This window comes from Convolutriloba macropyga, chromosome 15 (assembly GCF_964194025.1).
Source record: "Convolutriloba macropyga chromosome 15, txConMacr16.3, whole genome shotgun sequence".
NCBI lineage: Eukaryota > Metazoa > Xenacoelomorpha > Acoela > Convolutidae > Convolutriloba > Convolutriloba macropyga.
In genome coordinates, this window is record NC_134482.1 from 33,102,050 (window position 1) to 33,117,414 (window position 15,365).

The following is a 15,365-nucleotide window of genomic DNA, read 5'->3' on the forward strand; positions in this document are numbered from 1 at the left end:
GTTTTGTGTTTACTCAATCTAAATTCTTTGAACTGTTTCAGAACTTTTTATGTTCGTCGGTCGCTCTCCTTTTCTTTTTTTGTTCACACCGCAAAGCTTGGAGTCAAATTTTCCTCTCTATAACGGTATTTGCGCGCGTGACGTCTTTTCTCGCTCACTGATTAGATTTTGATCTCAATGAAATGACTTTTGCAGTTTAAAACTCAAGTTTATTTTGAATTAAATTAAGGTCCAATGAAATAAAGGTCCATAATAGAAAAGCTACTACAGAATGGATTTTAACCATTTTCTTTTAGTTCAGCTTCATGGCTGAATGTTTTTCACATAGCTTTTTGAGCGGCGTCGATTTATTTTTCAAATTATATTTGTTTCTATCTCTTATACTGCAGGTAGATCTATTTCTTTCGCAGCTATTCCGGCATTCTGCCGGCTATGTTAAAAACCTAACTGCTTCGCTATGTAGAATCGAACTAGCAAAGATCCAGTCTCAGCATGAACGGTGACTAAGATTCTTCTCCAAATACGGATTGCCAATAATTAAACCAGTCTAAAAGCTAAAACCAGTCAATTCAATTTTGAGTTCAAAAACAATCCGACTGCTTGTTTTGATCCACTATTGAGAAGAAATAAACAATTCTACTTGATATGAAAACAGAATCTCCTTATCTTGGTGGCAACACACAGAATTAAAAGGGCAACATCAAGACTTGGATAAGCTTCCTGTGAAAAGAATTAAAGCGCTGTGCTGTCTTTAACTAAAGGAGCTCATACTTCTCTAGAAACATGGGATAATGGGCGAAAACTAAGGGTGCAAAGAACTCTTTTAAATAACAGAGGCTTGAAATTTTGGATGCTCGGTTGTATAAGTACTAGTAATGAATTCATAGTAATAAATGTAATACATTTGAATTCATTTTAAACTGAGAAACTCAATGCATTAATATGAGCCAGCATACCGTAATAGTCGCGAACGCCTCATAAGACAGATAGGTTTTAAGCAAGTTCAAATAATATATTTATTAAGCGACTACAACTTGATGAGCACTTTTTGTAACAAACAATTGGTAGATGTTGCGTATTTTTTTCTGCATTTTAGCAGGTGAATTGCATGGCCATATCACCAGATCGTCGCTTCCTTGCCTGCGGGGGTGAGTTAGAGAAAAGTTTGTTTACATTGCCTCTCTATAGCAATTGATTGAATCCTTCGATTATGATATTCCTTCAAAAAAGCTGTCGGTTTAACAGATCACTGGCCAATTTTTCGTTCAGTTTCTAGATGTTCGTATTCCGTAGTTTTTCAGGCTACCAACACGTTCAACTTTACGATTTCAATGGCTCTGGCTCGATTGGAGGACCCCTTGGAACTGGTGGTGTTCCGGCTGCTGGAGGCAGGCATGGCACAAAATTAAATAAGCTATTATACATTCTGGAAATTTTAAGCTGTGAATTTTGTTTTCGGGATTAAACGTTTTTCTGGTCAAGCTAATGTGTAGTGGATAGGAAGCAGAAGTGGGCTCTGAAAAGCTCCATTTTTCCCGCCGGTGCATTCTGCCGTCAGCTCGTGGCTAAGCGAGCTCTTTGTTATAGCTCCAATGCTGTTGGCGCACCTTAGCGATATAGCGGTACTCTTAAATTTTACCCTGAATTAAAGCCCACCGCCTGTTGGAAAAAGAACTATCCTACGATAGTCGGTTTTCGTTTACATTTTTCTACGCTGCAAAGCTTAAAGAGCTATACCCTTTCAAGGTCAATATAAGACAACTGCTCACGGGACGCTGTTAGTAAAAAAGTTTTTTGGGTGTAAATTGAAATAACTTTGAATTTCGACAGAATTTTGTTTTGCTAAAAAAGTAAAAAAAGTGAAGATATTGATTTTTTTGGTTGTTTTAATAGCCGCCTCAGGTTCTCAGCCGGCTATTATAGCACTCCTATTTTTTTACTTCGTCGAATAAACATTTTTTTTGCTTTACCTCATTTTGCCGCCTTTTCGACATTTTACGTGAAATCTTTTTGACTTCTCTAGGCTAGTTTCATTCTTCTCTCATTCTGCTAAAAGTGTTTTTAGACAGCAGTTGCTCAGCAAAGAATTTCAAAATAAACAGAGTCAGTATCAAAAAACGAAATCAGAAATAGAAACGAGATAAATCCATAAAGCCCAATTTTTGATGCCCGTTACTCGAACTTTGTTCTTAGTTACCATCTCTAATGCTTATTAATAGCCGCACAGGGATAGCTGGGGCTGTTATAGGCCTTCTCTTCGTTTTTTTTTTATTTCGTCGCGCTTTTTGTTACGACCATATGACGTCACAACCATTTCAAATCTGCTTTTTGTTCATTCGTTCATGCAATTTCAACTGAAGTGCGTGTGTGACGTCATTTTTCGCTCTTAGTGGAGCGAGTTTTATTGTTCATTCGCGTGATTAATTTTTTGGTCACACTTGACTTACCTCACTCTCGAAAACGACTTCCTCACTTTGAAATTGACTTTAATTTACTTTAATTCAAAGAGATAAGGTCAAATGGGTGTGTGTCACTCTAAATGAAGGTTATTTGAGAGCAGCTGATAGAGGCAGCAAAAACTTATACAGATTTTTAATCAAAATATAACAGATCAGCCTTCAATGAAAAGACGAATTTTTTTGGTCTGTCTCTTTTACTGTTTTTTGGAGACTGCAGATCTACGAAGCTATTGCGGCTATTTTCTGGCAATCTGCCAGCTATGTTAGGTATTGCTACTAGCCTCTGTGTGGTCTCACTACGAAACAGGAGCTTGTTCGGCTCCAAAAGGACATCAAAATAGTTCGCACTTTATAATTGTTTGTACAAAATTCTTTTTGTTCACTAGTTTTTTCTCTTCATTCAATCCCAATCTTGGTTATGGGAATCAATGGCGGCTATTTTCAGGCAATCTGCCGGGTATGTTTATAGTGTATCGACAACAGTAGCAAGCCAGTTCTATCCATGTTGCTATCAATAAAGTCGAACATTCAATCAGGCTGTTAAAAAATAGGACGAATTTTAATCCGGTTTTTCACAAAACTTTAGAATTAAGTGATAAGACGCGGATTTGAACTTCGATACTTCGGTTTTGGCCTCCCCGGAACACAGGTGTTGTTGATTTTTAATAGCCGCCCTCATCTTCTCAGCCGGCTATTATTGCGCTCGTATTTTTTTTTTTTACTTCGTCAAACTTTTTTTCGCTTTACCATTTTGCCGCTTTTTCGACATTTTGCGTGAAATCTTTTTGACTTCTCTAGGCTAGTTTCTCTCTTCTCTCATTCTGCTAAAAGTGAATTTGCACATCAGTTGCTAAGCAAAGCAATTCAAAATGAACAGAGTCGGTATAAAAAATTGAAGTCAGAAATAGAAACGGGACAAGCCATAAAGCCCAATTTTGGATGCCCGCTATTTGAACGTCGTTCCTATAAGTCTTAGTTACCACCTCTAATTCTTATTGGTGTTGATAGTAGCCCCTGTAGCCTCTCTCTAAGAAACAGAAGTATGTTCAACTACGAAATGCCATCAAAATAAAGCGGACTTAATAAATATTTTTGTACAAAAATCTTTTTTTTTCAATATATTCTATTCGTTCAATCCCAATCATGCTTATTGGAATCAACGGCGGCTATTTTCCGGCAATCTGCCGGGTATGTTTTAAACATTCATGATTTTTGTTTAACATTATTTTTTTGGTATCCGGAATTCTTGAACACAAGTTTACTAGTTGGTAACGTCACACTAAACTTGTTCGATCATTTGATTATGACTCGAAAAATTTTGATGGAATAATCTTTATTTTTGAAAAATCTAACTTTTATAAATTTGAAATGATTGTATGTGCTCGGTGTAGTTCTTTATCGGGCTTCGGTGCTAGTTTTCAGTCAATTGTTAGCAGTTTACGACACGTTAATACCTTACTCCACGAAGAACTTTCAGTTACAATCGATTACACAAACTTAAAATGCGCAATCAGTGCGCACCGTTAATAATGACCTGCAGGTTTCCTGTTGTGAGAGAATTATACAGATTCTTTTTGTTAATGGTTCCAAATCAAAGTTTTTGCTTTGGTTTTAGTCCGTTTTTGTTGGGGCTGTTTTTGTGCTCTTTGTTTTTACAATTCCGAGAATATGAAGTGTATTCGGGCAATGTCTTTTTAAAGATTTTTTAAAGTTAATAGCCGTTGTCAGCTTCTCACCGGCTATTATTTAGGCGCTCTTCTTTTTTACAATCCAAGAATTGGATTGTATTGGTGCTCTGTCTTTTTTTGTAAGATGTTTTCACACCTTTTTTCATGACTGAGTTTTCAAAACGGGATAAACAGGTAAAGCTCAGCTGGCATTAAGTTTCGTTAGAGGCCTTTCATTAGAGGTCGCAGTTAGCAGTCCATCAAGTGCTTAGCGTGGTGAAGCTACTGGTGAGGCCGTAATTCAAAGTTAAATTGTCAATTTTTAGGAGCTCAAAATGTTGCAATTTTTTTTGTCATTTCAAATTTTTTGTTAGACCACTCGAAAATTGAGTTTTTTAAAAGTTGGTAAAGGTCTTTTGCAAGACATGATTACTTTTATGACCATTTTAAGAGCTCTATGTTTTGGTACTCCAAACATAAATACGCAAATTTTTACTAATTGTTTTGAAGTTTTTAATTGCTCTCAAACGAAGTTTGTGGCAATTATATTAGTCCTGTCTGTCTTTTTTTATGCGATTTTTCGCTTGACCGATTTTTCGTCTGACGCTTTTGACTTTTCGTCCTCAAAAACGGGATAAACAGGTAGCGCCCAGCGCGCATTAAGTGCTCTTGGAGCCTTTCAGCTCTGTTTCAGCTCAAACTGTTTTGGTGACTTATACTTATGGTGTGAAGGATGGTTCTTAGAGGTTGATACACCCCCCTAGGGTTTGATTAAAGGTTACTGCATAGTTTTTGGTGGCAATGAAATAGATTTCAACATTTTATTGTCTCGATTTCTAGCAATTCTTTGATAAAACTTGCTATTTTCAAGTTTTTCTATAATCTTCGTCTTTTGTTATTTTTTAAATCCCTCAGTAGACCGGCAACGTCCTCTAGGGGTTGATAGTATGCTACTGCATAGTTGTTACGGGCAAGGGCATTGTTTTCAACCGTTTTAATTTCACGAATTTTTGCAATATTTTGATAAATTTTTTTTCAAATTTTCTGAATTTCATTATCATGTTCCAAATTTATTGATTTTTAGGAGCCCGTGAAACTATTTAAGGCTTGAATTAGGAATACTGGGTACTCTCTGGAGACAGTTAAATGGTTCTGAAGATGTTAATATCACGAATTTTAGCACGATTTTAAAATATGCAATTGTTTATATTTTTTTTGTCATTTTCTGAGTTTAACGATCTTTGCTGGCCAACGCAATTTTTCAACTATCTTCAGTGTTTGCACTTTTCAGGTTTCTTTTGAAGCATTTGTCATTTTGATTGTTTTTATAGAACTTAGTGGCAAATAAATCTCTCAAGGCTTGTGCTTGAGTTAATGAGTTGGCTGTATTGTATCATAATGCCCCCCCCCCCCCCGTGGCTAGCTACTTACGAAGCCAACCGCTCGCCGGTCGTTTGAAAGCAATTCGCCCGACGTTAGTCGGTCATGTTTTCAAAATGTCTGTCATTTTTCGAGTGTTTTAGCCCTAGGTGTCAAGGAACATCTTTTAGGGTTTGATAATAGTTTACTGAATATTTTTTAATGGTAAGGGATTCGTTTTCAACATTTTAACATCACGAATATTTTTTGGATGAAACTTGCAAGTTTTTCAATGTTCATTATCAATATTTAAATTTTTCCAGCCCCAGGAGCCATGAACCTCCTCTAGGGTTTTATAAAAGGTTACTGCATAGTTTTTGGTGGCAATGAATTAGATTTCAACATTTTATTGTCTCGAATTCTAGCAATTCTTTGATAAAATTTGCTATTTTCAATTTTTTCTATAATCTTCGTCTTTTGTTATTTTTTAAAACCCGCAGTGGCCCGGCAACTTCCTTTAGGGTTTGATAGTATGCTATTGCATGGTTGCTAGGGGCAAGGGCATTGTTTTCAACTGTTTTTATTTCACGAATTTTTGCAATATTTTGATAGATTTTTTTTTCAAATTTTCTGAATTTCATTGTTCCAAATTTATTGATTTTTAGGAGCCCGTGAAACTCTTTAAGGCTTGAATTAGGAATACTGGGTACTCTCTAGAGACAGTGAAATGGTTCTGAAGATATTAATATCACCGAATTTTAGCACGATTTTAAAATATGCAATTGTTTATATTTTTTTGTCATTTTCTGAGTTGAACGATCTTTGCTGGCCAACGCAATTTTTCAACTATCTTCAGTGTTTGCACTTTTCAGGTTTCTTTTGAAGCAATGGTCATTTTTATTGTTTTTATCGACCTTTAGTGACAAATAAATCTCTATCAAGGCTTGTGCTTGAGTTAATGAGTAGGCTCTATTGTATCATAATTGGCCTTCAGTGTAAAAGCTTCAAGAGTTTTATCAATGATTATTACAATTCAAAGAATTTGAATTGTATTGGGGCGCTTCCTTTTTTAAAAGATCTGTTCACACATTTTCATGATTTTTGAAGTCAAATTGGAGTAGTGATTTTGGTCACGCCGAAACAGGAAATTGCGCGAAAAAGCAAGTGGTTTTGCGGCGTGAATTTTTTTTGCTCTAAATGTAAAGTAGAGTGAGAAAACGGTGTTTGAACAAAAATACGCTTTCTCGCTAGTAGTTTTTTGTTCACATGCGGCAATTTCACTTTGATTTTTACTGTTTTTTTTTTCGATTTTTTGGATCGGATTTTTTTCTAAATGGTTTTTCCAATCCATCCATAGTCCGTTTTAGGTCTAGTTTTTTTAGTCAATGAAAATTCTTTGAATTGTACTTCAGGACTTGTCCTGCTATGTTTTTTTGTTTAGTCTGTTTGATTATTTTAGTTTCTCAACTACTATTTTATTTTTTTTCGGCTGGAGTTGTTCAATTGATCTTCTGGTCAGGTACATTACTTCGCAGTTTTTATTCATTTCTTTGGATTGTAGTTCAGGACTTGCCCTGCTGTTTTTTTAATTCGCTTTTGCTTTTGATCACGTTTTTTGTTTGACGTAAATCACGATTTTCACGCTTGACTCGTGACTTACTTCACTCACTGTTACAACTGATTTGATATTAAATTCTGTCACGCATTGTATTACGCTATGTACTGAATACAGTCAAGGTCAAAAGATCAAAATCAAAAGAAACGGGATAAACTCATAAAGCCCGGACATTAAGTCATTAGGTGATCTAAGTTAAACAGAGGGTTGGCTAGCTGACATTAGTATTAAGCTTAATAGCTTTTGAATTTAGAAGTTGAGTTAAATACAGTTTTAGAATCTAAGAAACTGCACACCAAATTAGAACACTTTTTGGAAAAAATTTCGGTCAATTTCAAATTTTCTTTCAGTGTTTCAATCCCAAAGTGCGTCAACGGCGGCTATTTTTTTGCAATTTGTCGTTTCTGAAGGGGTGATTTTGGTTACTCTGAAGTACGAAGTGTAGTGAAAAATCGAGTAGTTTTGTGGTCCGATTTTTTCTCTTATTTTTCGGTAGTAAGAGAAAACGGTGTTAGAAAAAAAATCTCGCGAGTGGTTTTGTCCACGGGCGGCACTTTGACTAGGGTATTTAAAGAAACAATTCAAAAATACTGAATTGATTCTGAATAACTTGTCAAGTTCTACTCCATATCAATTCAAAGCCGGAGTTTTCACTAGAGTATATTTGAATTTTCAAAATATTGCATACTTCAATTGAGCAAATGCTCTTTCCAATTTTTTGCGAAAAGATTAATTATAGCCGGCATATTGCCGGTAAATAGCCGCGATAGATGCTTGTGGCTACGACCACCAGTTCTTTAATAGACCACTAGACTGTCGGTTAGATTCGGACTGTAATTTTTGAGACACGACACATAAGAGCTATAAGGAGAAAGCCCTAATAAGGCTTTTAAAAATTGATATTCGAAATCAAAAGCTCAAGACTCTAATAATCAAGGTAAAATATGTTTGGCACTGCTTAGATGCTTACTATTGAATTCAGAAGTCATTTTTATTGAATGTGGAAAATCACGCAATTGACCTAAACAAAACAAAAACGCGGGACGCAGGGTAACAAAAATCTGTTAGACGAAGTAAAAACAACATAGCATGACAAGTCCTGACGTACAATTCAAAGAATTTTCATTGACTAAACAAAAAACTAGAGCTAGCACGGACTAGAGTGAATTGGGAAACCATTTCTAAAAAACTCATAAAAAATACAGAAAATCAATGTCAAAATTTTGCTAGCGAGTACAAAAAACCACTAGCGAGGAATGTAAATTTACTTCGAACAAAAAACTAGTCCTAGAATGAACTATGAATGGATTGGGAAAACCATTTAGAAAAAAATCCAACAAAAATGAAACAACAACAACAACCAAAGTGAAGTTGCCGCATGTGAACAAAAACCACTAGCGAGAAAGCCGATTTTTGTTCAAACACCGTTTTCATTCTCTAAAATTAGAGCGAAAAATTTGCACGCCGCAAAACCACTCGCTTTTTCGCTCCATTTCCTGTTTCTTGATTCTGAATACCATGTCAAGTTCTACTCCATATCAATTCAAAGCCGGAGTTTTCACTAGAGTATATTTGAGTTTTCGTAATAGTGCATACTTGAATTGAGCAAATGATCTTTCCAATTTTTCGCGAAAAAATTAAACAGCCGGCATATTGCCGGAAAATAGCCGCGATAGATGATTGTGGCTACGACCAACAGTTCTTAAATAGACCACTAGACTTTTTGGGTTAGATTCGGACTGTCATTTGAGACACATAAGATCTATAAGGAGAAAGCCCTAATAGGGCTTTTCAAAATTGATATTCGAAATCAATATCTAAAGACTCTAATAATCAAGGGAAAATATGTTTGGCTCTGCTTAGATGCTCACTATTGAATTCAGAAGTCGTTTTATTGAGTGTAATAAGTCACGCAATTGACCCAAAAAAACAAAAACGGGGGACGCAGGGTAAGACAAAACAAAAATCTGTAAGGCGAAGTAAAAAAAAACATAGCATGACAAGTCCTGACGTAAATTCAAACAATTTTCATTGACTAAACAAAAAACTAGAGCTAGCACGGACTGCAAGTGAATTGGGAAACCATTTTAAAAAACTCATAAAGGAACAAAAAAATACAGAAAATCGATGTCAAGATTTCGGTAGCGAGCACAAAAAACCACTAGCGAGAAATTTAAATTTACTTTGAATAAAAAACTGGTCCTAGAATGAACTATGTTTAGAATGAACCGTTTAGAAAAAAATCCAAAAAAATGAAAAAACAGTAAGAAAACCGAAGTGAAATTGCCGCATGTGAACAAAAAACCGCTAGCGAGCGAGAAAGCGGATTTTTGTTCAAACACCGTTATCTCACTCTACTTTAAAATTAGAGCGAAAAAATTTCACGCCGCAAAATCACTCGCTTTTTCGCTCCATTTCCTGTTTCGGCGTGACCGAAATCACTACTCCAATTTGAATTCAAAAATCATGAAAATGTGTAGTCAGATCCTAAAACCGCGCCCGAATAAGACAGCGCCCGAATACAATTCAAATTCTTTGAATTGTAAAAAATTAAGAGCGCAATAATAGCCGCCTGGAATTGCTGACGCGGCTATTAAAAAGGTGTTCGGGGGAGTCAAAGGAAAGACATCCATTTTGACTTGCTCCCAGCAAATATGGGATTGTTATAAGTACTTTTGCGCCATAGAGCGAAAATATAGGAGAGTGAAGTTCCAGTTTATTCATCAGAAGCCAGAACACAACTCGATTGGCAAAGTAGAACTTTTTTATTTGCTCTCGAAGTTTGAAGCAATTATTGTAAATGTCTTGGTTCTTTTTTGCAATATTTTTGCTCCACCGTTTTTGCGCTTGTGTTGTAGGAAATTCTTCGACTTCTCCAATGATTTTTGCACGCTTTACTTTGTCATTTTAGAGTTTCAGTTTTTAATCCGAGTCTCGTCCATTTAGTCGGGTTGGTAATAATTAACATTTTTTTCAACATCATGTTTTGGTTTGTTTCTGGAATTCTTGAACTGAGTTTTATTAGATGGTATCACATCAAATTTTTTGACCATTTGATCATGACGCGAAGTTTCCAAAAAACGATAATTTTAACTTTGAATAATTCGAATTAACTGTATGGCTCAGTGTAGTTTTGAACGGGCTTTGATCGGTGCGAGTTTTCATTCAATTGTAAGAAGTTTCCTGATTCATTAAGAACTGGCTCCAAGAACTTTTCTCTTGAGTTAGTATCGATCAAACTTAAAATGCGTAATCAGTGCGCACCAAGAATTATGATCTCCAGGTTTTCTGCCTTGAGAGAGTTATACATATTCATTTGGTTATGGCTCGAAAACGCTGTTTTTGCTTCTGCCTAATTCCTGTGTTCGTGAAATGTTTCTGCTTAACTGGTATGACAGTGTTTCTGGATTGCTTGTAAAGTAATGCTTTTTGCATGCTAGTTTTACTTAAGCTATTGTTTTCTATTAGTCGCAAAGCGAACGCTGGAGCTATTATTGTCCTCTTATTCGTTTTTATAGTTCAGCTATGCCACTAAATTAAATTGCCCCGGCCTGTTGTTTGAGAGCAGTTTATCTGAGGTTAGTTGGTTTATGGTTATTTTGTTCTAAGCTGCAAAGCTTTAAAAGCTATATTCTTTCAACGTCAATATAAGACCACTGCTTAAGGTAGGCTGGTAGAAAGTTTTTTTTCCAATTGATTTAACAAGTTGTTTTCGCTAAAAGTAAAGATTTTGAATTTTTTATTTGTTTCTGTTGTATCGACAACTGCAGCCAGTTCTTTAAATGTGGCCATTAATTGTGTTACATAATAAAGTTCAATTCAAGCATTCAATCAGGCTGATAAAAGTTAGGAAGATTATTTTCAATCCGGTTTTTTCACAAATTTTTAGAATTGGATGATAACACGCGGGACTGAATTTCGATATCTTGATATCTCGTCTCACCGGGCTCTCTGGCGTTGGTGTTGATATTTTACGTTTCATTTTTCTTTTTAACATTTATGATTTTTTGTTTCGTTTTTCGGAATTCTTGAACTCAGGTTTATTATGTATCATATCAATTTTCGTTACTATCATTACTCGAAATCTTAAAAAAACTTCAACTTTGAATGCTTCGGAATTGACTGTATGTGCTTAGTTTTATTTTTTACGAGCTTTGGAGTCAATTTTATTGGTCAATTGTGAGAAGTTTCGTGATACGATAAAAACTTATTCCTTTCTCTGAGTTAGACTCAATCACACACTTAAAATGCATAATCAGTACGGACCAAGAATAATGACATTCGAGTTTCCTGTGTTGAGAGAATTATACCGATTCATTTTGTTAATGGTTCCCAAAAAATTTTGCATTTTAAGTCCTGTTTTGTTCCATATTTCTGCTTAACTGTTTTGTGACCTTGTTTTCCGGAATGTTTGTAAGTTGATGCTTTTCGTTTGTATGCTAGTTTTACCTAACCTATTGTTTTCTATTAGTCGCAAAGCAAAAGCTGGAGCTATTATTGTCCTCTTCTTTGTTTTACAATTCAGAGAATATGTATTGTATTGGGGCATCGTCTTTTTTAGATCTATAGTCATGATTTTTGAAGTGGTGATTTTGGTTACACTAAAGTAGTAAGTGGAGCGAAAAAGTAATTTGTTTTGCGGTCTGGTTTTTTACTCTCATTTTAAAGTAGAGAGAGAAAACAGTTTTAACCAGTGACAAGATATTTCAAATTTTAAAAAACATATCCTTCCGTTTATCGAACTGCAAATGAATGCAAAACGATTTCAACTTTTCAGCTTGAAAATACCTAAAAGTAGAAATGAGAATCCTATTTACAGCCATACAGATCCGACTATTGTCAGAGTCAATGCACACAACTTAAGCCTCTCTCGCGATTAAATTTTTAGTCTCACGCGACTTACTCTAAAAAACTCATATAATGACTTTTCTTTCCTTCAATTCAAGTCAACTGAATGTGTGTCATCTAATTGAAGATTATTTGAGAGCAGCTAATAGAAGCAGCAATAAGTTGTACAGATTCTTAATCAAAAAGTAACATCACAGTAAAAAAGAGAATTTTCTTTTTCGGTCTACAAAGCTACCGCGGCTATTTTCTGCCAATCTGGCCCCAACTCTATGTTTGTTAAATTTTAAGTGGATGTATAAGTTATCTTTCCATACGAAGCAGTGGCTAAATTTGTTTACATAAATTCTGGCAGTAGTCGGTTGTGTATGGCTGTAAATGGTACTCTCATTTCTGCTTGCATTTTTTTCACTTTTATTCTGAAGACTGCTATTGAAAAGGCTTTTGGAGTGGACGGAATCGAGCAATATGTGTTTTTCCTTGAAATATTTTCATGGTTTCTTGACAGCTTCATCAACTCATTTCTGTGTTTTTTGCTATCTACATACTACGGAGCAAAAAAAGTATTTGAGCCAGAAGCCAATGTGCGCAGAAATCTGCCAGGCGTTTTTAACTTTGAGGTGATATAGGAGATGGGATGGAAGTACGCTCAAGCGTATCACAGAATCGATACTGAATTGCCAAAAATGATTTCTGCTGAATTATTGGCCTAATATTTGCGCATACTTCACATTAGAACAACTCCAATTAGATGCTAGATAAATAAATATACTACATATTTGTTTCAGTATCAGTGTTGCTTCTATCTGAGGTCTTTTTAAAAAGTTTTCCCAAAGTTGTCAGCTAATTAGCAATACATTTTCAACCAACGTTTTAAAAAACACAGGTGCCATGCTATGCGACATTTTTGTTTGTTATGTGTAAAGAGTGATGAAGTTCAATGGCTTCACAAAGAACATAATGCAACTGGGCTTCCAGGAGGAAGGGTCGTGGATGTACACAGTAGGGGAGGATGGCACTGTTCGTATATGGGAGATAAGGTTAGACGTTGCGGTGGGTTTTTAAAAGTTAAATCTTTTGCTATCTGATTTTTAGTTCTTTTTTTACCCCACTTATTGTAACATGGTGTCCTTTCAACCCTCTTCTTTTTTTTGCTTCCCGGAAACTTCACACAAAATTGTTTCCCCAAACCCTGCGAATCTTCACTTTTGACCAACAATACCTAAACTCTTTAACCCAAACCCTATGTATCCCTTAGTGTGAATGATGCACCAATTACACCATTGACTTAAGGGAGAAAAATTGTGACATGATGGAGGCGTAAAAACATTGGTGATCAATGATTGAGGCTGTAACTAAAGGTGCTGAAAAAGCGGACGGGAATCCGTTTTCTTTCCCTGTGAACAAAATTTTCACAAGCTCTTCTACGTGAATAAGATTCCCTTTTTGTCTAATGCTAAATTGTACTGATTGAATGAACTCTGTTACTGGCAGCTGTAGCTCTGTTGTAGTATAGCTTTAATGCTTTTCAGAGAAGATTCATCTTCACCTGTGTTGAAACATGACCTCAAGTGTGGTGGTCCTATCAACTGTGCTGTTCTTCATCCAAACCAAATCGAGTTAATAGTGGGAGATCATCAGGGTACTATACACGTACTTGACCTGTCCAAGTAAGTGATCTCCGGTGTACATAAATAAATGTGAGAAATAGTCTTTTTAATAGCCGTGAAGCGATAGCGGCTGTTATTGGGGACATTGTGGTTTTTTCCCAATTCAAAGAATTTGAATTGCATTGGGGAGCTGTATTTTTATAGCTGCGAAGCTGTAAGCTGAGCGAAGCTATATTGCGGTGCTCTTGGTTTTTACAATTCAAAGAATTTGAATTGTATTGGGGCGCTGTCTTTTTTTTTAAGATCTGTTCACACATTTTCATGATTTTTGAAGTCAAATTGGAGTGGTGATTTTGGTCACGCCGAAACAGGAAATGGAGCGAAAAAGCAAGTGGTTTTGCGGCGTGAATTTTTTTCGCTCTAATTTTAAAGTAGAGTGCGAAAACGGTGTTTGAACAAAATTCGGTTTCTCAGTAGTGGTTTTTTGTTCACATGCGGCAATTTCACTCTGATTTTTACTGTTTTCGATTTTTTGGATCGGATTTTTTTTGTAAATGGTTTTCCCAATCCATTTATAGTCTGTTCTCGGTCTAGTTTTCTGTTTAGTCAATGAAAATTCTTTGAATTGTACGTCAGGACTTGTCCTGCTATGTTTTTTTGTTTCGTCGTCTGACGCCTTTTTTTCGTTTTACATTTGTTCACACAGCAAAGCTGAAAAAGTCAAATTTTCTGAATGACTTCTTCCTCTTACTAACGGCATTTGCGCGCGTGACGTCATTTCTCACTCGCTTTAGCAAAAGTTTTTAGGTTATTTGCGTGATTAAATTTTGATCATACGTGACTTACCTCACTCAATAAAATGACTTTTGCACTTTAAAACTTAAGTTTAATTTGAATTTGTTTAAGATCAAAGGAACTCATTTGTGCAGTAAAGGACCCTAATAAGAGGCTTCTGCGGAATGAATTTTAACAAGCTTTATTAATTTATCGCTGAATAATGTTTTTTACCTAGTTTTTTGAGCGGCGTCGATTTTTTTTTCAATTTGGATCTGAATCTGTTTCTATCTCTATTATACGGCACGCAGGTCTATTCTTTCGCAGCTATTCCGGCAATCTGCCGGCTATGTTTTAAGATCTGTGCCCACATTTTTATGATTTTTGAAGTCAAATTCGAGTAGTGATTTTTGTCACGCCGAAAGAGGAAGTGGAGCAAAAAAGCGAGTGGTTTTGCGGCGTAAAATTTTTTCTCTCTAATTTTAAAGTAGAGTAAGAAAACGGTGTTTGAACAAAAATTCGCTTTCTCGCTTGTGATTTTTTGTGTTCACATGCGGCAATTTCATTTTGCTTTTTACTGCTTGGATTTTTTTTTCGAAATGGTTTTCCCAATCGATTCATTGTTGATTCTAGGCCTAGTTTTTTTGTTTGAACAAAATTTCCCTTTCTCGTTAGTGGTTTTCTGTTCACAGGCGGCATTTTGACTTTGATTGTCTGTTTTTTCTTAATTAATAGCCGCACAGCGATAGCTAGGGCTATTATTGGCCTTCTCTTGTTTTTTTTAAATTTCGTCGTCGCGATTTTGTTACGACCATATGACGTCACAACCACTTCAATTCTGATTTTTGTTCATTCGTTCATGCGATTTCAACTAGTGCGTGCGTAATGTCATCGCTCTTTTGGAGCGAGTTTTTTGTTCGTTCGCGTGATTACATTTTTGGTCACACTTGACTTAATTCACTCTCAAAAACGACTTCCTCACTTTGAAATTGACTTTTATTTACTTTAATTCAAAGAGATAAGGTCAAATGGGTGT

The 15,365-nt window shown here is 35.7% G+C and overlaps 1 protein-coding gene across 1 annotated transcript in view; it reads left to right on the top strand.

Annotated features, from left to right (window-relative positions):
• The window catches only part of LOC142354429 (uncharacterized), a 65,222-nt gene that overhangs the window by 11,962 nt on the left and 37,895 nt on the right, over positions 1 to 15,365 (top strand). The window contains exons 2-5 of the mRNA XM_075406724.1: positions 1,097 to 1,148; positions 1,302 to 1,392; positions 12,872 to 12,985; positions 13,478 to 13,615. Coding sequence (XP_075262839.1) covers positions 1,097 to 1,148; positions 1,302 to 1,392; positions 12,872 to 12,985; positions 13,478 to 13,615 — 395 coding nt within the window. The remainder of the gene's footprint in view (positions 1 to 1,096; positions 1,149 to 1,301; positions 1,393 to 12,871; positions 12,986 to 13,477; positions 13,616 to 15,365) is intronic.